Source organism: Nycticebus coucang, chromosome 1 (assembly GCF_027406575.1).
Source record: "Nycticebus coucang isolate mNycCou1 chromosome 1, mNycCou1.pri, whole genome shotgun sequence".
Classification (NCBI taxonomy): Eukaryota; Metazoa; Chordata; class Mammalia; order Primates; family Lorisidae; genus Nycticebus; species Nycticebus coucang.
Window position 1 is genome coordinate 169,784,893 of NC_069780.1, and position 25,870 is coordinate 169,810,762.

The following is a 25,870-nucleotide window of genomic DNA, read 5'->3' on the forward strand; positions in this document are numbered from 1 at the left end:
TTTCCATTTTCTGCCTAATAATTAAGGATGTAGCCTAGAAGTTTAGATTTCCTGATGATCATGGTGGAAAGATACTAAACTTTACCTGGTAAAACCGTGAAATCCTCCCTTTCGAGTTCTAGGAATAATGAATAGGCAGTTAGAAAAATGTCGGAAATGTGAACTATTCCATCTTTTTGAGAGTTACTTAAACTGTAAAATTCTGGAATTTGTGTGACAGATTGCAATGTAAACAAAGAACTAAAATCATTTTTATAGCTTATCTGCTCTGTGTATTTCTTTGATGTTTGCTTCTTTTTTTTTTTTTTTTTTCCTTTTTTTTTATTGTTGGGGATTCATTGAGGGTACAATAAGCCAGTTACACTGATTGCAATTGTTAGGTAAAGTCCCTCTTGCAATCATGTCTTGCCCCCATAAAGTGTGACACACACTAAGGCCCCACCCCCCTCCCTCCCTCTCTCTTTCTGCTTCCCCCCCCATAACCTTAATTGTCATTAATTGTCCTCATATCAAGATTGAGTACATAGGATTCATGCTTCTCCATTCTTGTGATGCTTTACTAAGAATAATGTCTTCCACTTCCATCCAGGTTAATACGAAGGATGTAAAGTCTCCATTTTTTTTAATGGCTGAATAGTATTCCATGGTATACATATACCACAGCTTGTTAATCCATTCCTGGGTTGGTGGGCATTTAGGCTGTTTCCACATTTTGGCGATTGTAAATTGAGCTGCAATAAACAGTCTAGTACAAGTGTCCTTATGATAAAAGGATTTTTTTCCTTCTGGGTAGATGCCCAGTAATGGGATTGCAGGATCAAATGGGAGGTCTAGGTTGAGTGCTTTGAGGTTTCTCCATACTTCCTTCCAGAAAGGTTGTACTAGTTTGCAGTCCCACCAGCAGTGTAAAAGTGTTCCCTTCTCTCCACATCCACGCCAGCATCTGCAGTTTTGAGATTTTGTGATGTGGGCCATTCTCTCTGGGGTTAGATGATATCTCAGGGATGTTTTGATTTGCATTTCTCTAATATATAGAGATGATGAACATTTTTTCATGTGTTTGTTAGCCATTCGTCTGTCGTCTTTAGAGAAAGTTCTATTCATGTCACTTGCCCATTGATATAAGGGATTGTTGGCTTTTTTCATGTGGATTAATTTGAGTTCTCTATAGATCCTGGTTATCAAGCTTTTGTCTGATTGAAAATATGCAAATATCCTTTCCCATTGTGTGGGTTGTCTCTTTGCTTTGGTTATCGTCACCTTAGCTGTACAGAAGCTTTTCAGTTTAATGAAGTCCCATTTGTTTATTTTTGTTGTTGTTGCAATTGCCATGGCAGTCTTCTTCATGAAGTCTTCCCCCAGGCCAATATCTTCCAGTGTTTTTCCTATGCTTTCTTTGAGGATTTTTATTGTTTCGTGCCTTAAATTTAAGTCCTTTATCCATCTTGAGTCAATTTTTGTGAGTGGGGAAAGGTGTGGGTCCAGTTTCAGTCTTTTACACGCAGACATCCAATTCTCCCAACACCATTTATTGAATAGGGAGTCTTTCCCCCAAGGTAAGTTCTTGTTTGGTTTATCGAAGATTAGGTGGTTGTAAGATGTTAGTTTCATTTCTTGGTGTTCAATTCGATTCCAAGTGTCTATGTCTCTGTTTTTGTGCCAGTACCATGCTGTCTTGAGCACTATGGCTTTGTAGTACAGACTAAAATCTGGTATGCTGATGCCCCCAGCTTTATTTTTGTTACTAAGAACTGCCTTAGCTATACGGGGTTTTTTCCGGTTCCATACAAAACGCAGAATCATTTTTTCCAAATCTTGAAAGTACGATGTAGGTACTTTGATAGGAATGGCATTGAATAGGTAGATTGCTTTGGGAAGTATAGACATTTTAACAATGTTGATTCTTCCCATCCATGAGCATGGTATGTTCTTCCATTTGTTAATATCCTCTGCTATTTCCTTTCTGAGGAGTTCATAGTTTTCTTTATAGAGGTCCTTCACCTCCTTCGTTAGGTATATTCCTAGGTATTTCATTTTCTTTGAAACTATGGTGAAGGGAGTTGTGTCCTTAATTAGCTTCTCCTTTTGACTTTTATTGGTGTATACAAAGGCTACTGACTTGTGGACATTGATTTTATATCCTGAAACATTACTGTATTTTTTGATGACTTCTAGGAGTCTTGTGGTTGACTCTTTGGGGTTCTCTAAGTATAAGATCATGTCGTCAGCAAAGAGGGAGAGTTTGACCTCCTCTGCTCCCATTTGGATTCCCTTTATTTCCTTGTCTTGCCTAATTGTATTGGCTAGAAATTCCAGCACTATGTTGAATAGTAAAGGTGACAGAGGACAACCTTGTCTGGTTCCAGTTCTAAGAGGAAAAGCTTTGAGTTTTACTCCATTCAGTAAAATATTGGCTGTGGGTTTGTCATAGATAGCTTCAATCAGTTTTAGAAATGTGCCACCTATGCCTATACTCTTCAGTGTTCTAATTAGAAAAGGATGCTGGATTTTATCAAATGCTTTTTCTGCATCTATTGAGAGGATCATGTGATCTTTATTTTTGCCTCTGTTAATATGGTGGATAACGTTTATGGACTTGCGTATGTTGAACCAGCCTTGCATCCCTGGGATGAAGCCTGCTTGATCATGATGAATGACTTTTTTGATGATAAGCTGTAATCTATTGGCTAGGATTTTGTTGAGAATTTTTCCATCTATATTCATGAGTGAGATTGGTCTGAAATTCTCCTTTTTGTTTGGGTCTTTTCCTGGTTTTGGTATCAGGGTGATGTTTGCTTCATAGAATGTGTTGGGGAAGATTCCTTCTTCCTCAATTTTTTGGAATAATTTCTGCAGTACAGGAATAAGCTCTTCCTTGAAGGTTTGATAGAATTCTGGAGTGAAGCCATCTGGACCAGGGCATTTTTTAGTTGGAAGCTTTTTTATTGTTTCCTTGATCTCAGTGCTTGAAATTGGTCTGTTGAGGAGGTCTGTTTCTTCCTGGCCAAGTCTAGGGAGAGGGTGTGATTCCAAATATTGATCCATTTCCTTCACATTGTCAAATTTCTGGGCATACAGTTTCTGGTAGTATTCAGAGATGATCTCTTGTATCTCTGTGGGATCAGTTGTTATTTCCCCTTTATCATTTCTGATTGAGGTTACTAGAGATTTTACTTTTCTATTTCTAGTTAGTCTGGCCAATGGTTTATCTATTTTATTTATTTTTTCAAAAAACCAACTCCTTGTTTCATTAATATTCTGAATGATTCTTTTGTTTTCAATTTCATTGATCTCTGATTTGATTTTGGAGATTTCTTTTCTTCTACTGAGTTTAGGCTTAGATTGTTCTTCTTTTTCCAATTCCATAAGGTCTCTTGTGAGATTGTTGATGTGCTCTCTGTCTGTTTTTCGAATGTAGGCATCTAAAGCGATGAATTTTCCTCTCAAAACTGCTTTTGCAGTATCCCACAGGTTTTGGTAGCTTGTGTCTTCATTGTTGTTATGCTTAAGGAAGTTAGTGATTTCCTGTTTGATTTCTTCCTGCACCCATCTGTTATTCAACAGAAGATTGTTTAATTTCCATGCCTTTGGATGGGGTCGAGCATTTTTGTTAGAGTTGAGTTCCACCTTTAGTGCCTTATGGTCTGAAAAGATACAAGGTAAAATTTCAATTCTTTTGATTCTGTTGATATTTGTTTTGTGTCCCAGGATATGATCAATTTTGGAGAATGTTCCATGGGGTGATGAGAAGAATGTATATTCTTTATCTTTGGGGTGGAGTGTTCTATATGCGTCTATCAAGCATAATTGTTCTAGGGTCTCATTTAAATCTCTTATATCTTTGTTTAATTTCTGTTTAGAGGATCTGTCCAGCTCTGTAAGAGGTGTGTTAAAGTCCCCTGTTATGATGGTATTATCAGATATCATATTGCTCAGACTGAGTAAGGTCTGTTTCAAGAATCTGGGAGCATTTAAATTTGGTGCATAGATATTTAGAATTGAAATGTCTTCTTGTTGTAGTTTTCCCTTGACCAATATAAAGTGACCATCTTTGTCTTTTTTGACTTTAGTTGCTTTAAATCCACATGTATCTGAAAATAAGATTGCAACTCCTCTTTTCTTCTGAATTCCATTTGCCTGAAAAATTGTCTTCCAACCCTGGACTCGGAGCTTTAATTTGTCTTTTGAAGCCAGGTGTGTTTCTTGCAGACAGCAAATGGATGGCTTGTGTTTTTTAATCCAGTCAGCCAATCTATGTCTCTTCAGTGGGGAATTCAAGCCATTAACATTTATGGAGATAATTGATAAGTGTGGTAGTATTCTATTCGTCTTATTTGGTGAGAGTCCATTGCTTAGTTTTATCTTTTGCATCAGTGTGGAGGTTAGGTTCTGTCCTTTGATTTCTGAGTTCTTACTTTGCTGCTGATCCATTGTGGTGGTCAGTGTGCAGAACAGGTTGAAGTATTCCCTGTAGAGCTGGTCTTGTTGTGGTGAATTTCCTCAATGTTTGTATATCCGTAAATGATTTGATTTCTCCATCAATTTTGAAGCTTAGCTTAGCAGGGTACAGAATTCTGGGCTGAAAATTGTTCTGTTTAAGTAGATTAAAGGTAGATGACCATTGTCTTCTTGCTTGGAAAGTTTCATTAGAGAAGTCTGAGGTCACTCTGATGGATTTGCCCCTGTAGGTCAACTGGCGCTTACTCCTGGCAGCTTGCAGAATCTTTTCTTTTGTCTTGACTTTGGACAGGTTCATCACAATGTGTCTTGGAGAAGCTCGGTTAGAGTTGAGGCGACCTGGGGTCCGATAGCCCTCTGAAAGCAGTGTGTCAGAATCTTTGGTGATGTTTCGGAAATTTTCTTTTATAATATTCTCTAGTATGGCTTCCATTCCTCTGGGGCATTCTTCTTCCCCTTCTGGAATTCCTATAACTCGTATGTTGGAACGTTTCATAAAGTCCCATAATTCTGACAGTGAACGTTCTGCTTTCTCTCTCTTCTTTTCTGCCTCTTTTACTATCTGAGTTATCTCAAAAACTTTGTCTTCTACCTCTGAAATTCTTTCTTCTGCATGGTCTAACCTGTTGCTGATACTTTCCATTGCATCTTTAAGTTCCCTGATTGACTGTTTCATTTCCTTCAGCTCTGCTATATCCTTTTTATATTCTTCATATCGTTCATCTCTGATTTGATTCTGTTTTTGGATTTCCTTTTGGTTATTTTCCACTTTATTAGCAGTTTCCTTCATTGTTTCCATCATTTCTTTCATTGTTTTCAACATGTGTATTCTAAATTCCCTTTCTGTCATTCCTAACATTTCTGTATAGGTGGAATCCTCTGCAGTAGCTACCTCATGGTCCCTTGGCGGGGTTGTTCTGGACTGGTTCTTCATGTTGCCTGGAGTTTTCTGCTGATTCTTCCTCATGAGTGATTTCTTTTATCTGTTTCCTTGCCCTAATTTTCCTTTCACTTCCTCTTGCTCTTTAAGTTCTTGTGCCTGTGGACTAAGGGTTACAGGACCAGAAAGGTGAGAAGGTTAAAGAGCAAAAAAGGGATGAAAGAAATGAGGACCGAGTGATAAGAAAAAAAAGAAAGATAGAGAAAGGAGAGGGGGTAGGGATAAGGAATATTGACAAAAAGAAGAGAGGCACAGAAAGAGGGAGACAGGGCAATATAGGTGTACAGTAGGGTACTTTGACACAACCTTAAAAAACCCCACCTTCTGGGGGTTGGGTGCCCAGTTGGGTGGTTCCCTTGAGGTCAGCAGCTCTTTGCTAACCTGGTCAGACACAGTACCCCACCTCCACCAAGTAGAGAGGAAAGACAAAAATGCTATAAATCAAACCAAAACAAGCAAACAGAAAACTTTATGGCGATAAAATTGGGTGAAAAACCAAGTGATAGCGGTAGAAACACTAGCAAAAATGAAGTTGTAGTTATTAAAAAAGGCAGCAATGGGAAATTATAATTAAACTAGAAAAATTGAGAAAGGAAAAGGGATCTGTATGGAAAAGATTGAAATTAAGAAACAAAAGAACATCAACAACGTCAAAATAAACAAACAAAAAAACCCAACCAAACAAAAAAAAAAAGAAAAAAAAATACACAACCAAAAACAAAGCAGTTTGTATATGTTGTTGAATATTGTCTGGGCAACACGTGGTCTTTTGGGGTATGAGATGTTAGTCACAGTTCTGATACGACTGGAGGCTGCTGATTTCTCAAACCCCAGCAGGTAGACACCCTAAATCTCTCTTCAGCCCACTTAAAAGGCACTTTGAACTTGTAAACTTGCTGAGCAGAAGCTTTCCCAGCTTTCTTGCTGGAATCACTGCTGAAGTGGCTATCCACTTACTCAGTGTGCCAAAACCGGTCTCACTCTGCCCCTGAGGGTTAGGGCTGCAAGGCGGCTCAGACCCCACCCTTAGGCTACTTGGTTGCTGGGTTACCAGCTCCCACCCGTTTCTAGCTCTGCGACCCTGAGGGCGGAGCTTGCCGGGGCAGATCACTGACAATGGATCCGTGTGACCCACCGCCAAACACTATTAGCTCCGTCTGGCTCAGCGGCTCAGACTGGGGCCCTAGACAACGGCCAAAGTTCTCCGCACTCCCACTCAGGCCTTCCCCAAGGCAGTTCAACTCAGTGCCAAGTCCAAGGACATCAAAAGAGTTCACAGGTAAGGCCTTTCTGGTTTGCAGTCTCGCTGCTACTGAACTTACAGTTGTGGGCGGGTTTAGACGGGTTGAACACACGCGACCACTTGCCGGTTTTCCACTGTTTTAGTCCTCCTCTTGGGGTCCAGAAGTCTCTGGCTGACTCCCTGTATCCTCATAGGAGTGATGATAGGCAGTTCCCACCAGCCAGAGATGCCTGGAGTCCTATCTCCCCAGACTCACGGTGCCCAGATGCAAGGAAGCTGTTACTCGGCTGCCATCTTGCTGATGTTTGCTTCTTTACTATAGTGGAAAATAAAGATGTTTTGTTCTATATTTCTTTCAAACTTTATTGTTTGTTTTTTTGAGACAGAGTCTCACTATGTTGCCCTTAGTAGAGTGCTGTAGCGTCACAGCTCATAGCAACCTCAAACTCTTGGGCTCAAGCGATTCTTTTGCCTCAGCCTCCCAAGTAGTTGGGACTATAGACACCCACCACAACGCCTGGCTATTTTCTTTTTGTTGTTGCAGTTGTCATTGTTGTTTTAGCTGGCCTAGGCTGGCTCTTCTGTGTATGTGGCTGGTGCCATAACTGCTATACTATGGGCACCAAGGCTATTTCAAACTTTAAATCCTAGTCTAACTTACTGGTTTCTTTTTTAATGTATGTTTTATTATCCTGAAAGTGTGTTAGTTTTTCATCACCTTCCTACCAACAAACTTTGCGCAAAGCATTTTAATCTGAGAATGAAATGCACATATTACAAAAAGTACGTTTTCTTCTTTCTCTCTCTCTCTTTCTTCTTTTTTTTTTTTTTGAAACAGGGTCTCACTCTGTTGCACTGGGTAGAGTGCCTTGACATCATAGCTCACAGCAACCTCAAACTCCTGGGCTCAAGCAATCCTCTTGCCTCAGCTTCCAAGAAATTGGGATTAAAGTTGTGCACAACCAGCTAGTTTTTTCCTTTTCTTTTTTTTTTTTTAAGCTGGTCTCTAGCTCAAGTAATCCATCTAACTCCAGAGTGCTAGGATTATAGGGGTGAGCACTGTGCTTAGCCAGGAGCCTAACAAACAAACACAACCCCTCCCAAATCACTTGGCCATAAATATATTTCTCTTAATTTTTTAAAAAAGTCTTTTTTGTCTAGCCACTCCAGATTTTTTATGGCTGATGTTTGATGATATATATTTTATTAATACTTTTTATTTTCAAAAAATAAAAAATAAATACTTTTTATTTTTCAATCTATTTGTACTGATGATATAGCAAATGCCTACAAGTTTAATGGCTTAAAACAACACATGGTGCTATCTTATTTCCATAGGACAGGAGTTTGGCATAGCTCAACGGGGTCCTTTGCTCAGGATCTTACAAGGTTTGCATTCTCTTTTAAGATCAGCATATTGTTGGTGGATTTCAGTTGCTTATGGTTGTAAGATTGAGACCATCAGCTCTTAAAAGCCACTTTTCCCCATAAGTAGTTTACACACACCTGTTTTCTTCTTTAAGGCTGTCAGGAGAGTGTTTCAGCTGACTCAAGTCTCTATACTTACGGAGGGTTAGAGCCTCTTTTTATTTGAAACAGAGTCTCATTTTGTTGCCCTCAGTTGAGTGCAGTGGCATCACAATTCACAGCAACCTCAAACTCTTGGTTTCAAGCAATTCTCTTGCCTCAGCCTCCCAAGTAGCTGGGACTATAGGCGCCTGCCACAATACCCGGCTAGTTTTAGAGATGAGGTCTTGCTCTGGCTCCAGCTGGTCTTGAACCTCTGAGCTCAGGCAATCCACCCGCCTTGGCCTCCCAGAGTGCTGGGATTACAGGTGGGAGCCACCACACCCAACCTTTAGAACCTCTTTTAAGAGCCCACCTGATTATGTCAGGCTCACCCAGTGTCTTAATCCATTTCAGGTTGCAATAAAGGGATATCTGAGACCGGGTAATTTGTAAAGAAGAAAAGTTTATTTGGCTCATGAATCTGCCAGCTAAAAGATGGGGCATCTGGTGAGGGCATTAGGCTGCTTTCATTCATGTGTAGGGATCATATGGCAAGAGAGGAAACGAGAGAGTGAGAGGAAAGGTGCCAGGCTCTTTTCAACAACCAGCTCTCATGGGCACTAATGAAGTGAGGACTCACTCACTCCCCCTCACCTCAGAGAGGGCACTCCTCTATTCATGAGGGATTCACCTCCATGACCAAACACCTCCCATGAGGTCCTGCCTCCAAGACTGGGATCAAACTTCAACATGAGGTTTGGAGGGAACAAACATCCAAGCTAGAGCATAAAGGATAGTCTCTCCTTTGATTAACTCAAAGAGAACTTTTTTTTTTTTTTGTAGAGACAGAGTCTCACTTTATTGCGCTTGGTAGAGTACGGTGGCGTCACAGCTCACAGCAACCTCCAACTCCTGGGCTTAGGCGATTCTCTTGTCTCAGCCTCCCGAGTAGCTAGGACTACAGGCACCTGCCACAATGCCCGGCTATTTTTTTGTTGCAGTTTGGCCGGGCCGGGTTTGAACCCGCCACCCTCGGTACATGGGGCTGGCACCCTACCCACTGAGCCACAGGTGCTGCCCTCAAAGAGAACTTCTTAGGAGTCTTAATTACATCTGCAATACCTCTTTACCTTTTGCCATATTCTATTAGTTGGAAGCAAGACACAAGTTCTGCCCACACACAAGGAGAAAGGATTACACAGATGAGTGGATACTGGGTTGGGGGGGCGATAATCAGGGGCCATCCTAGAGTTATGGCTGTGATGGAGACACGAGCAGAAGCACAAATTCTGTGTTCCGGCCATTTACCCATTTTAATTTCTGAAATATGTGAACTTGTTATTCAAAAGTAAATACAGTTTAAAGTCTTTGAAACTTTTCATTAGTCTTAGACTTTTATATCTTTTATGATAAAGACCACTTTGTTTAGTTGTTTTGACTCTAACATCATTGAGTCAGAATGAGGTCCTGGTTACAAATATGGACTCTGGAGCCAGGCCGTGTAATCTGGGGCAAGACATTGAATCTTTTTTTCTATATTTTTTTGCTTTCAATCAGCTGGCTTTCACTCTTCTTAGTTTGAAGTTGTTTTTTTTTTTAGAGACAGAGTCTCACTTTATGGCCCTCGGTAGAGTGCCGTGGCCTCACACAGCTCACAGCAACCTCCAGCTCCTGGGCTTAAACGATTCTCTTGCCTCAGCCTCCCGAGTAGCTGGGACTACAGGCGCCCGCCACAACGCCCGGCTATGTTTTTTTTTTTTTTTTCTTTTAATTTTCTTTTTTTTCCCTTCTTCCTTTAGCGATTTTCTTGCCCTTTGCCTCCCAAGTTGCTGGGATTATAGGTGCCTGCCACAACACCCGGCTTTTGTTTTCTTTTTTTTGGTAGATACGAGGTTTCACTCTGGCTCACTCCTGCTCATACTTGTCTCGAACCTCTGAGTTCAGGAAATCCACCCGCCTCGGCCTCCCACAGCGCTGGGACTACAGATGTGAGCCACCACGCCCGGCCTTTTTCTTTTCTTTTTTTTTTTGAGACAGAGTCTCACTTTGTCACTCTCGGTAGGGTGCTGTAGCATCACAGCTCACAGCAACCTCGAACCTTGGGTTCAAGCAATTCTCTTGCCTCAGTCTCCCTAGTAGCTGGGACTACAGGCATCCACCACAACACCCTGCTATTTTTAGAGACTGGGTCTTGCTCAGGCTGGTGTCTAACTTGTGAGCTCAGGCAATCCACCTGCCTCGGCCTCCCAGCATGCTAGGATTACAGGTGTGAGCCACCACACCTGGCCTGACATTGAGTCTTTTTGCGCTTCAGTTTCCTTTTCCATAACATGGGACTAATTGAAGCACACAATCAGAGTATGTGAAAACTAAATAAGTTAATACATTAGTATTATTTAGATTAGACACTGCTGCATGACAACACAGAATCTTAGTGGCAGACAACAATAAGCATTTATTTCTAGTTCATACAAGTGTACAAGTGTAGATGCTTGGAGTGGCTCTTCAAGTCTCAGCCGGGCTTGGCCGGGCTTGGCTCCAGGTTGTGGGTTTGCTTCTGTCTTGCTCCATTCTTGTTCTTCTGGAACTAGCAGGCACCCAGATGAAACGTTTCTCATGGTTTGAACGAAGCTCTTCTCATGGTGGTGACCTGAAGCATATTTCAAGTCTTGGTTTACATTACAGTGGCTAGCATACTATTTGCCAAAGACAGCCACATGGCAAACCCCACAATCTCGGACTAGGCCAAACCCATTTTAAAGGGTGAAGTATGCTCCACCCACTATAAGGCCATGGCAAGGGTGTATAATAGGACTGTAGGGGACTGAAGAATTTTGACTTCTAATTTAGTCTAAAGTCAACATGTGTCTTAGTCTGTTTTCTCTTGCTTATAACAGAATACATGAAATTGGGAGATTTACAAAGAAAAATAACTTTTTTTCTCTTTTAGTTCTTTTTTTGAGACAGGGTCTCACTATGTTGCCTAGGCTGTTAAGAGGTGATTGGCTGTGCCCTCAAGAAAGGATTAATCCATTCATGCATTAATGGGATAATGGATTTTATTTAATTTTTTTGAGACAGAGTCTCAAGCTGTGGCCCTGGGTAGAGTGCTGTGGTGTCACAGCTCACAGCAACCTCAAACTCTTGGGCTTAAGCGATTCTCTTGCCTCAGACTCCCAAGTAGCTGGGACTATAGGCGCCTGCCACAATGCCCAGCTATTTTTTGATTGTAGTTGCCATTGTTGTTTGGCAGGCCCCGGCTGGTTTCAAACCTGCCAGCTCTGGTGTATGTGGCTGGCACTGCAGCCGTTGAGTTACGGGCACCAAGCTGGGTTAATGGATTAATGAGTTATCGTGGGAGTGGAACTGGGATTAATGAGTTATCACGGGAGTGGATTTATAAGAAGATGAAGCATTTCTGAGTTTATACATTAATTAGCATGATAATTTGCTTAACATCTGCGCTCTTTATCAAACCGCTAGCTTCATAAATACTATGACTGTGCCTCTTTTGGCTTACGATTATATCCCGATTGCTTAGAACAATGGCGGGCATATAGCAAATATATATAAATATTTGTTTGATGATTGAATTAAAGATGTGGGTTCTACTACAGGCTTATAGTTTTCCAGATGTGTTATGTTGGATAGATTGCTTAACTTCTCTGAACCTTTTTCTTCACAGCTAAAATGGGTGTCTTAGTCTATGTTCCCTAGAAAGCCGGGTTTAAAACAAAGTTGCACAAAAGCAAGAGTGGGAGCAGAAGCAAGAGTGGGAAGCCAGACCTGAATGTATTGTTGAGCTCGTTGCAGCTAAGTGCTCCCAAGCAGTTATATACACTATGTTGAAAAGTTCATGTTAGGCTACCCTGCAGGAAGTGGCTGGAATTCATGTAGAATCAGTCAGCACAGCAGCAGCACCTGGTAGAGTTCTGGTGGGGGTTACTGGACAACAGGCCTTGCACATATTTAGCAGTCAGGAAAGAAACAGTCACAGTTATCATTAGGGATATTTTGGTGCTTTAAATATCCTTTTATTTTTTTATTTTTGAGACAGAGCCTTAAGCTGTCACCCTGGATAGAGTGCTGTGGCATCACAGCTCACAGCAACCTCCAACTCCTGGGCGCAAGTGATTCTCCTGCCTCCACCTCCCAAGTAGCTGGGACTACAGGCCCCCGCCACAGTGCCCGGCTGTTTTTTTTTTTTTTTTTTTGGTTGCAGCCCTCATTGTTGTTTGGTGGGCCCGGGCTGGATTTGAACCTGCCAGCTCAGGTGTATGTGGCTGGCACCTTAGCTGCTTGAGCCACAGGCACCGAGCTTCTTTTTTTTCCTTATCTTTCTGTATTTCTAGAGGAGGTGATTTTAATGGGTTTTTTGTTTTGTTTTGTTTTGTTTTGGTAGAGACAGAGTCTCACTTTATTGCCCTCGGTAGAGTGCTGTGACATCTCAGCTCACAGCAACCTCCAACTCCCGGGCTTAGGCGGTTCTCTTGCCTCAGCCTCCTGAGTAGCTGGGACTACAGGCGCCCACGACAACGCCTGGCTATTTTTTTGTTGCAGTTGGCCAGGGTCGGGTTTGAACCCACCACCCTCTGTATATGGGGCTGGCACCTTATGCACTAAGCCATAGGCACCGCCAGGTTTTAATGTTTACATCGGAAAATAGTCAAGGAAAAGATACTAGGAGAATTCAGACAAAAAAATAAAAACAACAAAGTTGTACATAAAATCTCAATAATTTGAAGAGTGTGGTACGGGTGGATAAGTAGACAGACTGTGAACATATATTTTTGTGGACAAGACTGTTTAATTAATTAGACATGGCCATTTTATGTATGTGTTGTTTATTACAGACAGAGCCTTGCTGTGTTGCTCTGGCTGGAGTGTAGCAGCACAATCATAGCTCACTGAACCTTGAACTCCTGGGTGATACTACCATCTCAGCCTCTGGACTAGCTAGGAATAGATAAGCACCACCATGTATGGCTAATTTAAAAAAATTTATTGTAGTAACAGGGTATATGTTGCCCAGGCTGACCTGGAATTTCTGGCCTAAAGTGATACTCTGGCCTCAGCTTCCCCAAGTGTTGGGATTACTGGCATGAGTTATCATGCCTGGACTGTTACGTATATTTATTATGGTATTATTTGTAATAGCAAAGGACTGGAAACAACCTAAATATCCACCAACAGGGGATTTAAGTGTATGATGCAGCTGTAATAAAGCATGAAGAGGCTCCTAAATTCTGATTTAGAATGCTCTCCAAGATAAGACAAAAATTAAGATATGAAATACTGTGTATGTGCTATTATTTGCATAAAAGAAAAAAAAATTTTTTTTGAGACAGAGCCTCAAGCTGTCACCCTCAGTAGAGAGCTGTGGCATCACAGCTCACAGCAACCTCCAACTCCTGGGCTTAAGCTATTCTCTTGCCTCAACCCCCCAAGTAGCTGATACTACAGGTGCCCGCCACAATGCATAGCTATTTTTTGGTTGTAGTTGTTATTGTTGTTTGGCAGGCCTAGGCTGGATTTGAACCCTCCAGCTCTGGTGTATGTGGCTGGTGCCTTAGCCACTTGAGCTAAAGCACTGAGCCAAGGGGGTGGGGGAGAATGTATGTATGTATGTATGTATGTATGTATGTATGTATGTATGTATGTATGTATGTATCTATCTATCTATCTATCTATCTATCTATCTATCTATCTATCTATCTATCTATTTATTTGGCAGTTTTGGCCAGGGCTGGGTTTGAAGCCACCACCTGTGGCATATGGGGCTGGCCCCCTACTCCTTTGAGCCACAGGTGCCACCCCAAGAACAATATTTTTATATTTGCTTTAATATATGCCTGAAAAAAATCTCTGGAAGAATATCCAAGAATGTATTAGTGGTTACCCATTTGTGTGTGTGTGTGTGTATGTGTATGCATGCAAGTATTTTAGTACCTATTACTGTATAACAAATTACTCCAAATTTAGCAACTTAAAACAGCATGTATTTTATTGTCTCACAGTTTTTTAGGTCAGGAATTTTAGAATAGCTTAGCTGGGTGGTACTGGCTCAGAATCTTTCACTGAGTTTTATTCAAAAGTTGACCAGCCCTGTAGTCAACTGAAAGCTTGACTGGAGATGGAAGATTTGCTTCCAAGATGGGTCACTTACATGGCTACTGGCAGGAGGCCTCAGTTCCTCCCAACCTGGAGCTCTTCATAAGGCTGCCTGAGTAACGTGGCAGCTGGCTTTTCAAGTCAATGATGAGATGTGGCGGAAGGCAGGAGGGAAGGGGAAAGAAGCTGCAAAGACTTTATGACCTACACTGAGAAGCTATGCAGTTATATTGGCCACGTTGTATACATTTGAAGAAAGTCACTAAGTCTGGCTCCCACTCCAGAGGAAGGGAATTGGGTTTCATTCAAATTTTGAGGGGAGGAGCATCACAGGATTTGTTGACAAATTTAAATACCTCCAGAAGAAGGAGAGGAGAGAGAAGGGAAGGGTCAATAGAGGCAAGGCTGGAAGAGAGATTTTCACTGTATACATCTTTTTACTGTGAACTATGTACTTGCTATATTAGTCAATAAAAAATGTATTCCATTTGTTGTACAAAGAAACATACTTTAAGTTACAGGAGTTGGTAAAATTGGGAGAGAGATGAAGGAAACAAAAGGTTGAAGAGGATGTGAATACAAGAAATGACCTTTGCTTAGACAGATAGGAAAAAGGGAAGTAGGTGTCGTCGGTGCTCACCCTACACCACCCTTCCCCCAATTTAGCATTCTCACTTTCCAGGGCAGGAGATTTGGATAATAGATTTGTGGAGGGCAAAGAACCTATGTAAACCACTGTTTAGCCACAGCTTGTTTTAAACACTAGATTGCACACAATGCCATTTCTGGATTACGGTTTACTTAACAAGCACAACCTTCCACTCCTCCAACCCCCCTCTGAAGGTTGACAGCGCTTCTTAAACATATTTTGAGAAACTGTCAAGCACGCCAAGAGGATTTAGCCTAGCAATTACAACGACAGAGCTTTAATGTGTACAAAGACGTGGCATGAAACCCAACAGGTTTATTGTCTCAATAAAGACAGTAAGGACGCGTGTACTAACTGTACTCACCACGCCCCAGTCACTTTTACACAAAAAGTCGGAAGCAAGAAAAGAAAAAAAAAGTCAATTTGTTTTAACTTCTCCACTAAAAGTCCTCTTTCAAACCCTTTAGATCAGGCGTCCTCAAACTGCGGCCCGCGGGCCACATGAAGCGGTGTGAATTGTATTGTTCCCCTTTTGTTTTTTACTTCAAAATAAAATTATGTGCAGTGTGCATGGGAATTTGTTCATAGTTTTTTTTTTTTAACTATAGTCCGGCCCTCCAACGGTCTGAGGGACAGTGAATTGGCCCCCTGTTTAAAAAGTTTGAGGACGCCTGCTTTAGATGCAGCGGCTCCTTTCTCAGGGTTAGGGTGTCAGGGCAGAGCTCGCGCTCTCTCCCAACCCCACCAGCAGAGAGCAAGTCCTCCCTGCCCGTCTTGGGGACCCCGGCGTGCAAGCGGCATCCTAGCGTCACGGCCGAGGAACCACTCCTTACACCGTGCTGTCTGAGGTGCTAAGGGGACAGCTCGAGGCTGAGCGCTGAACTCCCTCCTGTGGCCTCCCCCAATTCCTGGGGGCGCCTTGCCAGTCTGGCTCCAGACTGGGAAGTGAGGGGCGAACGGGAAGGCGGACGGAGGGAGGGCGGGTCTGCAGTGCAGGACCTTAGGCCAGGCGGTGAAGGGACGCAAAGGATAGAGGGGAATACACAGGGCCGCTGAACCTAGTGGACGGCACTCCCAGCCCGCCCCCGCCGTTGCCAGGTCCCCCAACGCCGCTTCCGGCCCGCCCCGCGCCGACTCTGCCACATCCTCCGCTGACGTCAACCGGGGCCGCCATATTGGAGGGGAGCCGCCGCCTCCCGCCCGCTGTCTCCCTCCACCTCCGCGGCGTCGCTAGGGCTGTTTCGCGGGCCGCGGCCACAGGCAGGAAGGCCCCCTTCTCCCGGCTCGCTGGCACCGGTCCAGCCCGCTTCTCCCCGACCCGTCTCCCCATGACTGCCTCCAGCCCTGCGGCCGAAGGACGTCACCCCGGCGCCCGGGTTTAACAGGGAAGCCCGGGGCCGAGGCCGCGGGGGGAGAGGAGGGAGACCCGGTTGGTCCCGCGTCCCTCTCGGCCCGGCGCGGCGCCTCGGCCGGAGCTATGACCTCGCTGACCCAGCGCAGCTCGGGGCTGGTGCAGCGGCGCACCGAGGCCTCCCGCAACGCCGCCGACAAGGAGCGGGCGGCGGGCGGCGGCGCCGGCAGCGGCGAGGACGACGCGCAGAGCCGCCGCGACGAGCAGGACGACGACGACAAGGGCGACTCCAAGGAAACGCGGCTGACCCTGATGGAGGAGGTGCTCCTGCTGGGCCTCAAGGACCGCGAGGTGCGGGCACGGGGACAGAGTGGGGGAGGGCGGCGCGTGGCCCGGGCGCCAGGTGGGCCCCGGGTGGGCGCCCGGCCTCCAGCCGAAGCACCTGCCGTCCTTGCTCTGAGCCCGGTGCGGGGTGGCGCCCAGCTTGCCTGGAGGAGTGTTGGAGTTGGTCGCTTTCCTCCGCAGCTCTGGGCTTCCCAGGTCCTCCCTTAGAGTTTCTTGGATTTTTCCTTTCCTCCTTCACAGTCTTTCATTTCGACACCCCGTGTTTCGCCTTTACCGCGCGTTTAATCTTTGCAGACCCCAGGGTTCAAGTTTCGCCTGGAGTCGACCTAGTATACTGAAACATCTAGAGCCACCAGTTCTCGAACTTTTGGGGTTTGCAGGTTTTAGGATCTGGGAGGGGTCCACGAATCTGCTTGTTGGGGGGATTTTTAAAAGAAGAAACTTCAATTAAGGTGTACTCTTCGGAATTCTGAAAAATTTCGGTGAAATGGTAAAGGAGGCAAAAGCTATTTTACTGAGTAAAGTTAAAGGACAAGCAGAACTCTCATGAAACTTCCTGGAAAATGACTTTCTAGGTGAACTTGCTTTGGGTGAGAGATGATTTTTAGTATCGCTTTAAAAGTTTTATCAGTGGACTTCAAAAGAAAGTCTTGCCATCATAGTTATAAAAGGGCTTTTTCATGAAGTGCTAAAAATGTTAAGTTTGTGATTTGATGAGAAAGGCCCCAAAACTTAAGGTAGGATAAAGTTGTGGTAAATATTTTTGTGTTCTGACTTTGAAAATGTTTTCAGTATCCAAAATTTTCACACGTAGAGAAAAGTTAGGGAAGTGCTACAGTGAACAGCTGTATGTGTACTCACCTTCTAGATTCTGTAGTTAACATTTTGCTGTATTTATCACATATCCATTTACAGAAATGGTGATGATGATGATTATTTTTGAGACAGTCTCACCATGTCACCCTCGGTAGAGTGAGATGGCGTCATAGCTCACAGCAACCTCAAACTCTTGGGCTCAAGCGATTCTCTTGCCTCAGCCTCCCAAGTAGCTGGGAGTACAGGCGCCTGCCACAATGCCTGGCTATTTTTTTGTTGCAGTTGTCATTATTATTTAGCTGGCCTGGGCTGGATACGAACCAGCCAGCCTTGGTGTATGTGGCCGGCGCCCTAGCTGCTGAGCTGCAGGTGCCAAAAGTGATTATTTTTAAAGATGGACACCTGCAGACTGTCAATAGATATTCTGTGCCTCGTGTATGGTAATTATTTTTAAAGATGGACACCTGCAGTCTGTCAATAGATAGAATCATGTATGGTGAGGTGGTCCCAGAAGCTTATTTTATCTCAGTGTGCAAACTACAGACAGTAACGTTTTGAGAGTCACACGTAAGAGTAAGTTTTGTTTTGATTTTAAAGTTTTCAAGATTCACAAAAGTGACCAAAAGATTTCATCCTCATGAAACTACTTAACTGCTTAGTTCGCTGAAATTTATCAGATATGGGTGAGTTTTATGTGAATTGTTTAAAAGCTCCTGACATTAATCTAATAAAAGTTTTCCCTTGATACTGCATCTGCAGTATCTTGTTTTCCTGTTTCTCAGATTTTTCTTTTCTTTTTTCTTTGAAGAGACAGAGTCTCACTTTGTTGCCCTTGGTAGAGTGCTGTGCAGCACAGCTCACAGCAACCTCCAACTCCTGGGTTTAGGTGATTCTCTTGCCTCAGCCTCCCAAGTAGCTGGGACCACAGCCAGCTGCCACAACGCCCAGCTATTTTTTCATTGCAATTTGGCCAGGGCCGGGTTTGAACCTGCCACCCTCCGTATATGGGGCCGGCACCCTACCCACTGAGCCACATGGGCCTCCCTAAGATTTTAATACCAATCTTTTATTTTATTTTTGTGATAAGGTCTCTTTTGTCTGGGCTAGAGTGCAGTGGCATCATCTTAGCTCACTGCGCCCTGAAACTCCTGGGCTTAGGTAATCCTGGTGCTTTAGCCTCTAGAGTACTTGCGATTACAGGATAGCTGAATTACAGGCATGTGCCACCATACCCAGCTAATTTTTCTTTATGTATACATTTTTTGGTATAGACTGGGCTCACTCAGTTGCCCAGGCTTTGTAACAATCATCTTGAAAAAAGTTGATGTCCCTCTTGCTGTGAAAAGGGCCTAATACCTGTTGAGTTACTGAGTTGTGATGATAAAGCAGGCTTTGTGAAATTGCTTTTTCTTTGTATGAAAAAACTAATGTATAGTATCCTAGTGATGTGATTTTAGAAAGTATTCAACTTTTTTAGGCTTCACAATTTGGAATTTTGGCTGTAAACATTTTTTTTTTTTTAAAGTGAGACGGAGTCTCACTTTATGGCCCTCGGTAGAGTGCCGTGGCCTCACACAGCTCACAGCAACCTCCAACTTCTGGGCTTAAGCGATTCTCTTGCCTCAGCCTCCCGAGTAGCTGGGACTACAGGCTGGCTGTAAACATTTTTAAGTCTTTTTCCTTTGGGAGAAAAGTAACAGATGTAGAAAATATAAAAAAAGCAAAATAAAAAAACATATTCCATAGTGAACATTTGGTTTATGGTTTTGAAACTTTTTTTTTTTTTTTTTTTGTAGAGACAGAGTTTCACTTTATTGCCCTCGGTAGAGTGCCGTGGCATCACACAGCTCACAGCAACCTCCAACTCCTTGGCTTAGGCGATTCTCCTGCCTCAGCCTCCCGAGTAGCGGGACTACAGGCGCCCGCCACAACGCCTGGCTATTTTTTTGTTGCAGTTTGGCTGGGGCTAGGTTTGAACCCGCCACCCTTGGCATATGGGGCCCACGCCCTGCTCACTGAGCCACAGGTGCCGCCCAGTTTTGAAACTTTTCTGTGTGGATAAAACTCTAAAGGCTAAGGCTTTCAACTTTAAGGCTTTTTTTTAAGAAGTAGTTCTGAGTCAACAGAAAAATTACGGTAGGAAAGTCCCTCTTATTTTAAGTGTTACTCTAAATGTTTAAGCTAATGCATATTAACATGCTATTTTTTTCTGGTTTTCATGAACATAGTTTAAAGCATGTGTTGAAGTTTAATGGTACTTAGACTATTCAGACAATTTAAAGTTCTTTGGCAGATAACTAACACCATCTGCTGTGCTTGTGTCAGGAGTCACTCATACTTTGAAAGCTATGGCTAATTCTGGGCATTTCTTGTTGGTTTCAACAACACATAGGGCAATTTTCTTTCCTGTTGTAGTCCAGGGGTGGGGGGAACTGAGATTTTGTATGGCTTTAGATTTTGGTTTTAGGGATAAGTCTATGTGTATTTTTGTTTTTTTTTTTTAACGTCTTTAAAGTTTGTTTTCTTTTTTTGGGGGGGTGGACAGAGTCTCAAGCTGTCACCATGTGTAGAGTGCTATGGCATCATAGCTCATAGCAATGTCCAACTCTTGGGCTGAAGTGATTCTCCTGCCCCAGCCTCCCAAGTAGCTGGGACCACAGGCGCTCGCCACAATGCCCAGTGATTTTTGTTGTTGTTGTAGTTGTCATCGTTGTCCAGAAGGCTCTGGCCGGGTTCAAACCTGCCAGCCTCCCTGTATGTGGCTGGCGCCCTATTTTTTAAGAGATGAGGGTCTCACTATGTTGCCCAGGTTGGAGTGTAGTGGCTATTTACTGGTGTAATCGTAGCTCACTGTGGCCTTGAACTCCTGGGCTTAAGCAGTCTTCCCATCTCCAGACTACTGTGGGAAGTCAGTGGCTCATCACACCTTTTACATACTAAAAACTAGCCCTGCTGTGAATTTATCCATTCACGTGTTCCTTGTTGGGAAGTTCCCCATCCCCATGTCTTTAACTCGTATCATTTTAGGGATCACGAATTGTTTTCTTACCCTGAGCATTTATGCTTGTTGTATTTGCTTTAAACGTACTAAATTTGATATTAGTAAGTTCCAAACCTTAGTTGTTATTATATAGCTTAATGAACTTACTGCTTTAACTTTATTATTTTAACTTAGCATCCATCTTTGTAATATCTGGATACTCTTAAGATATTTAAAAGCTCAACTTTTGTGTTTAGGCAGGTCATTAATGTTGAACATATTTGTGTGTATGTGAGCTAATAATATCTGAAATCAAAACAAAAATATTAAGAAATTTCGGGCGGTGCCTGTGGCTCAGTCGGTAAGGCGCCGGCCCCATATACCGAGGGTGGCGGGTTCAAACCCGCCCCGGCCAGACTGCAACCAAAAAATAGTCGGGCGTTGTGGCAGGCGCCTGTAGTCCCAGCTACTTGGGAGGCTGAGGCAGGAGAATCGCCTAGGCCCAGGAGTTGGAGGTTGCTGTGAGCTGTGTGAGGCCACGGCACTCTACCGAGGGCCATAAAGTGAGACTCTGTCTCTACAAAAAAAAAAAAAAAAAAAGAAATTTCTAAATGGTGAAGTTAATTTTGAATTTAAAAAAATTAATTTACATTTGTGGGCCTTAAATTTTTTTTTTTTAAGAATAAACCTGCAGAAAAGTGCAGAAGTGTGATGAAATTTCACAAACTGAATACAACTGTTGACCTGACACTTAGAGCAAGAAATAGGAGCCCAGTTCTCTAGAATTTCCTTTGAATTTTCTTTCCAGTCACTACCTATTCCTCAAGCGTTGCCACTACCTTAATTTTAAAATTTAGTTGCCTGGTTTTTGTACTTTGTGTCTGGCTTTTTTATTTTTTTTGAGACCGAGCCTAAAGCTGTCGCCCTAGGCAGAGTGCCATGGCATCACAGCTCACAGCAACCTCCAACTCCTGGGCTCAAGTGAGTCTCCTGCCTCCACCTCGCAAGTAGCTGGGACTACAGGTGCCCACCACAACGCCCGGCTATTTTTTGGTTGCAGTTGTCATTGTTGTTTGGCGGGCCCAGGCTGGATTCGAACCCGCCAGCTCAGGTGTACGTGGCTGGTGCCTTAGCCGCTTGAGCCACAGGCGCTGAGCCTGTGTCTGGCTTTTGTTCAACATTGAGATTTATCCTTGTGTGAAGTTGTCCTTTGTTCATTCTTACTGTCTTATTAATTTACTTAGAACACATTTATAATATACAGTATTTAAAAAGTTACTTTGATTTATATTCTGAATCAAGTGTCCCCTTCACTTTTACTGAACAGAAGGTTCAGTTTGCCAGTGAGCAGATGGTCTGGCTTCAGTTTACCTACTGGGGTGAGTCTAATCATGTTTTTTTTTTTTTAATTTACTCATTCAGATTTTTTTACTAATGATTTTTCTTTCTTTTTTAAAACACAAATGCCTAGGACTTTTGGGATTCTGCTGCTCACTCTGGGCCAGAGAATCAGTGATAATAGGTGTTTAAGTAACTGCTCAAAGGCTGCAGCAAGGATGGCATATAGGTTTACATCTGAATTCAGCTTTCAAAAATTAACAGGATTTCTGTAATCACCCCTATGTTTCAAGGGGAGGGAAGCAAAAGTGCCAGGTATTTTTCTTTCTCCACATACCTGTGTTTTCCATAAATGCCTCCATTTAACATTTTCAGGATGCTTCCTTGAGAATCCCTCCAATAACTGGTGTCACACACTTCAAGTGTCTTTTTTTGGTGGCAAATCTTGTTTTTAAAGGTTGGATCTGATTATTTTAAATGACCAGGTATACATGCAGGGGTATCCAACCATTTTTCTTCTTTCCTGCACATTAGAAGAAGAGTTGTCTTGGGCCACACATTAAATACACAAACACTAACGAAAGCTGATGAGCAGAAAAAAGGTCCATATATAATTTCTGAGATATCTGATACCATTGATAAGCAAAACAGCCCTGAGGTATTACAAAGATCGGCACCCCTACTAGAGTATGCCTGTTGAATAGCCTAAGTGGAGAGAGGCTCTGGTCCAATGTGTGTCCTTTGTTTTACATATTATTTAAGCTTTCTGAGCCAGAGTTTTCACGTACAATAGAATAATAGTCATCCCACAAGGTTGTTCTGATTGTACTATTGTGGACATTTATTTTTCATTTTTTTTTTGAGACAGTCTCACTATGGCGCCCTTGGTAGAGTACAGTGGCACCACAGCTCACAGCAACCTCAGGCTCATGGGCTTAAGCGATTCTTCTGCCTCAGCCTCCCAGGTAGCTGGGACTATAGGCGCCCGCCACAACGCCTGGCTATTTTTTTGTTGCAGTTGGTTAACAGGCCTGGGCTGGGTTCAAACCCGCCACCCTTGGTGTGTGTGGCTGGCACCACAGCCACTGTGCTGCGGGTGCTGAGCCCTCAGTAAATATTTTTCAAATAAATCATCTTTTCTCAAAGAAGGTAATGTCATTCCGAAGGGAGTAAAAATTGGTTTTGGGGTCGTGGTGAAAAAATCTTACTCCTTTTATGTATAAAGCACAGATACATGTATAGTGTACAAATACATAGTGTATTCCATCCTATTAAAATTCATGGGAGGGAGGGTCTTTGGAAAATGTAAAATATACTTCTTAAGGGAGCTGTAATAGGTTGAATACTGAAATAAGTCAATATTGAAAATACCAAGTGCTCATTTAGTTGAAGCTCATAAATCTGTCTCTGTCTCTGATAGGAATTTCTTTTCTTTTTTTTTTTTTTTTTTTGTTTGAGACAGAGTCTTACTTTGTAACCCTTGGTAGAGTGCCATGGCATCAAACGTAGCTTACAGTACCCTCAAACTCTTGGGCTCAAGAGATTCTCTTGCCTCAGCCTCCCAAGTAGCTGGGACCAAGGCACCTGCCACGACACCTGGCTGTTTTTAGAGATGGGGTCTTTCTCTAGCTCAGCCTGCTCTTGAACTTGTAAGCTTAGGTAATCTGCCTGCCTTGGCCTCCCAGAGTGCTGGGTTTATGGGCGTGAGCCACTGTGCCCTCCTGATAGGAATTTCTATTGTACGTTTCTGCTGTACACATAATAGAATTTAACTTGCAGTTTAGTAGGAGGCGGAACAGGTTTTTCATACTGAACTGTAGGAAGTTGTGACTTAATTTTTTTTTTTTTTTTTTTGAGACAGTTTCAAGCTGTCACTATGGGTTGAGTGCCATGGTGCCATAGCTCACGCAACCTCCAACCCTTGGGCTCAAGCGATCCTCTTGCCTCAGTTTTTCTATTTTTAGTAGAGACGGGTTTCACTTTTTGCTCAGGCTGGTCTCAAACTCATGAGCTCAGGCAATTTGCCTGCCTTGGCCTCCCAGAGTGTCAGGATTATAGGCGTGAGCCACTGCCTGGCCAGCATGTGTGTTTAGTAAGCAGATAATTGAAGTGGTATACTCTGAACTTATTTTCCCTGTCCTTGAGTTGGGAATGATAATACTTACATCAGAAAGTTGTGAAGGTTCACGTGAGCTGGTGCTACTCTGCACTGAGTACCTCACACATAGAATGTGCTCAGTAAATTATTGTGCTGCCTGGGTATGTGAGGTGGAGCGGACTGATGGGAAGAAAAGAGGGAGGCTTGGGATTGGATTCCCCACAGTCCCCACAAAATTGATGAAGAAATGTACTTGGATTGAATTTCTTAGTTGGATGGTTTTCTGATAGAAAGGTTGTTGGTTTAGGGCGGCGCCTGTGGCTCAAAGGAGTGGGGCTAAAAACTGCAAAAAAAAAAAAAAAAGGAAAGGTGGTTGTTTTAAGGTTGTTGGTGTCCAGTTTCCCAGGAAATGGTGGTAAAGCCCTCCCTGGTTTTGAATGAAGACAGAGTAGAGGTGATTGGAGGTGTAGCTATTATTCTGTGGAAACATACGTTCTGAGTTGCAAATTACTGAAAAAGGAATTTATGAAACATAATAAAAAAATAGTTACAAAGAGGTGGGGGTCCAGATCTAAAAATTATTTACTTATTTTACCAATTTTCTTACCTATCTTCATCTGTTTGGGCTGCTGTAACAGAATGCCATAGACTGTGACTTATAAACAACAGAAATTTATTTCTCACAGTACCGGGGACTGGGAAATCCACGATCATAGCTCTGGCAGATGTATCTGGGGTGGGTCTCCTTTCTGGTTCTGTCTTCTTGGTGCAGCTCACGAGGCAGAAGGGCAAAGGAACTTTCTGGGCCCCTTCAGGGCTATACCCTCATGACCTAATCACCTCCCCAAGGTCCCACCTCTTAAGTCATCACCTTTAGGGGTTAGGATTTTAGTGTAAGTATTTTGGGGTTGCGCTTGGCGCTCATAGCTCAGTGTTTAGGGTGCCAGCCACATACACCGAGGCAGGTGGGTTCGAACCCAGCCCGGGCCTGCTAAACAATAATGACAACTACAACAAGAAATAGCCGGGTGTTGTGGGGGGTGCCTGTAGTCTCAGCTACTAGGAGGCTGAGGCAAGAGAATCACTTAAGCCCCAGAGTTTGGGGTTGCTGTGAGCTGTGACACTCCTCTACCAAGGGTGATACAGTAAGACTCTATCCAAAAAAAAAAAAAATTGGAGGGCTGGGGACTAGGACACAAGTGTTCAGTTTATGGTATTACCCTTTGCTTAATTAAAAAAAAAAAATCAGACAATTGAGGGCTTGCTTTAGTCAAATGCTTAAGAGGGGTTGTTGGCTTAGTTTTTTGTAACAGCTTTATTTTTTTCAATTTTTATTCATTATTATTTTTTGCAGTTTTTGGCCGGGGCTGGGTTTGAACCCGCCACCTCCGGCATATGGGGCCGACGCTCTACTCCTTTGAGCCATAGGCACCGCCCCTATATTTTATTAAGTCATAACTTTGTACATTGATGCATTAATGGGGTTCAGGGTACTCCTTCGATACACAATGTGAAATGCTTACAGTGAACTAAGTAACACATACATCACAATTATACTCATTTATTAATAGTTTTGAAATGTACCATTGCATCATGCACATTAGGTGAGGTCCCCCCAAATACTCTCCCTCCTCCCACATCCCCCCTCTCCTCCCCTCTCTCTCCTCTCTTCGTCTATTTGCTGGACTATAGTTATGTTTTGCCATTCATATGAGTGTGTAGGTGGTTATATATTGATTTCATAGTAGTATTGAGTACATTGGATACTTTTTTCATTAAATCATAGCTGTGTACATTAATGCAATCATGGGGTACCATGTGCTATTTTTATATACAATTGGAAATATTTTCATCATACTGGTTAACATAGCCTTTCTGGCTTTTTCTTAGTTATTGTGTTATTTATATTCTACATTTAGTAAGTTTCACATGTACCCTTGTAAGATGCACCTTAGGTGTGGTCCCACCAGTTACCCTCCCTCCCCCCTCCCTACCTGTCTTCTCTCCCCCTTCCCCATATTCTTAGGCTATA

The 25,870-nt window shown here is 43.0% G+C and overlaps 1 protein-coding gene across 1 annotated transcript in view; it reads left to right on the forward strand.

Annotated features, from left to right (window-relative positions):
- The first annotated feature begins 16,055 nt into the window (after positions 1–16,055).
- GOLPH3 (golgi phosphoprotein 3) overlaps positions 16,056–25,870 on the forward strand; it is a 52,095-nt gene continuing 42,280 nt past the window's right edge. Inside the window, exon 1 of the mRNA XM_053592630.1 lies at positions 16,056–16,612. Coding sequence (XP_053448605.1) covers positions 16,388–16,612 — 225 coding nt within the window. The 5' untranslated portion in view covers positions 16,056–16,387. The remainder of the gene's footprint in view (positions 16,613–25,870) is intronic.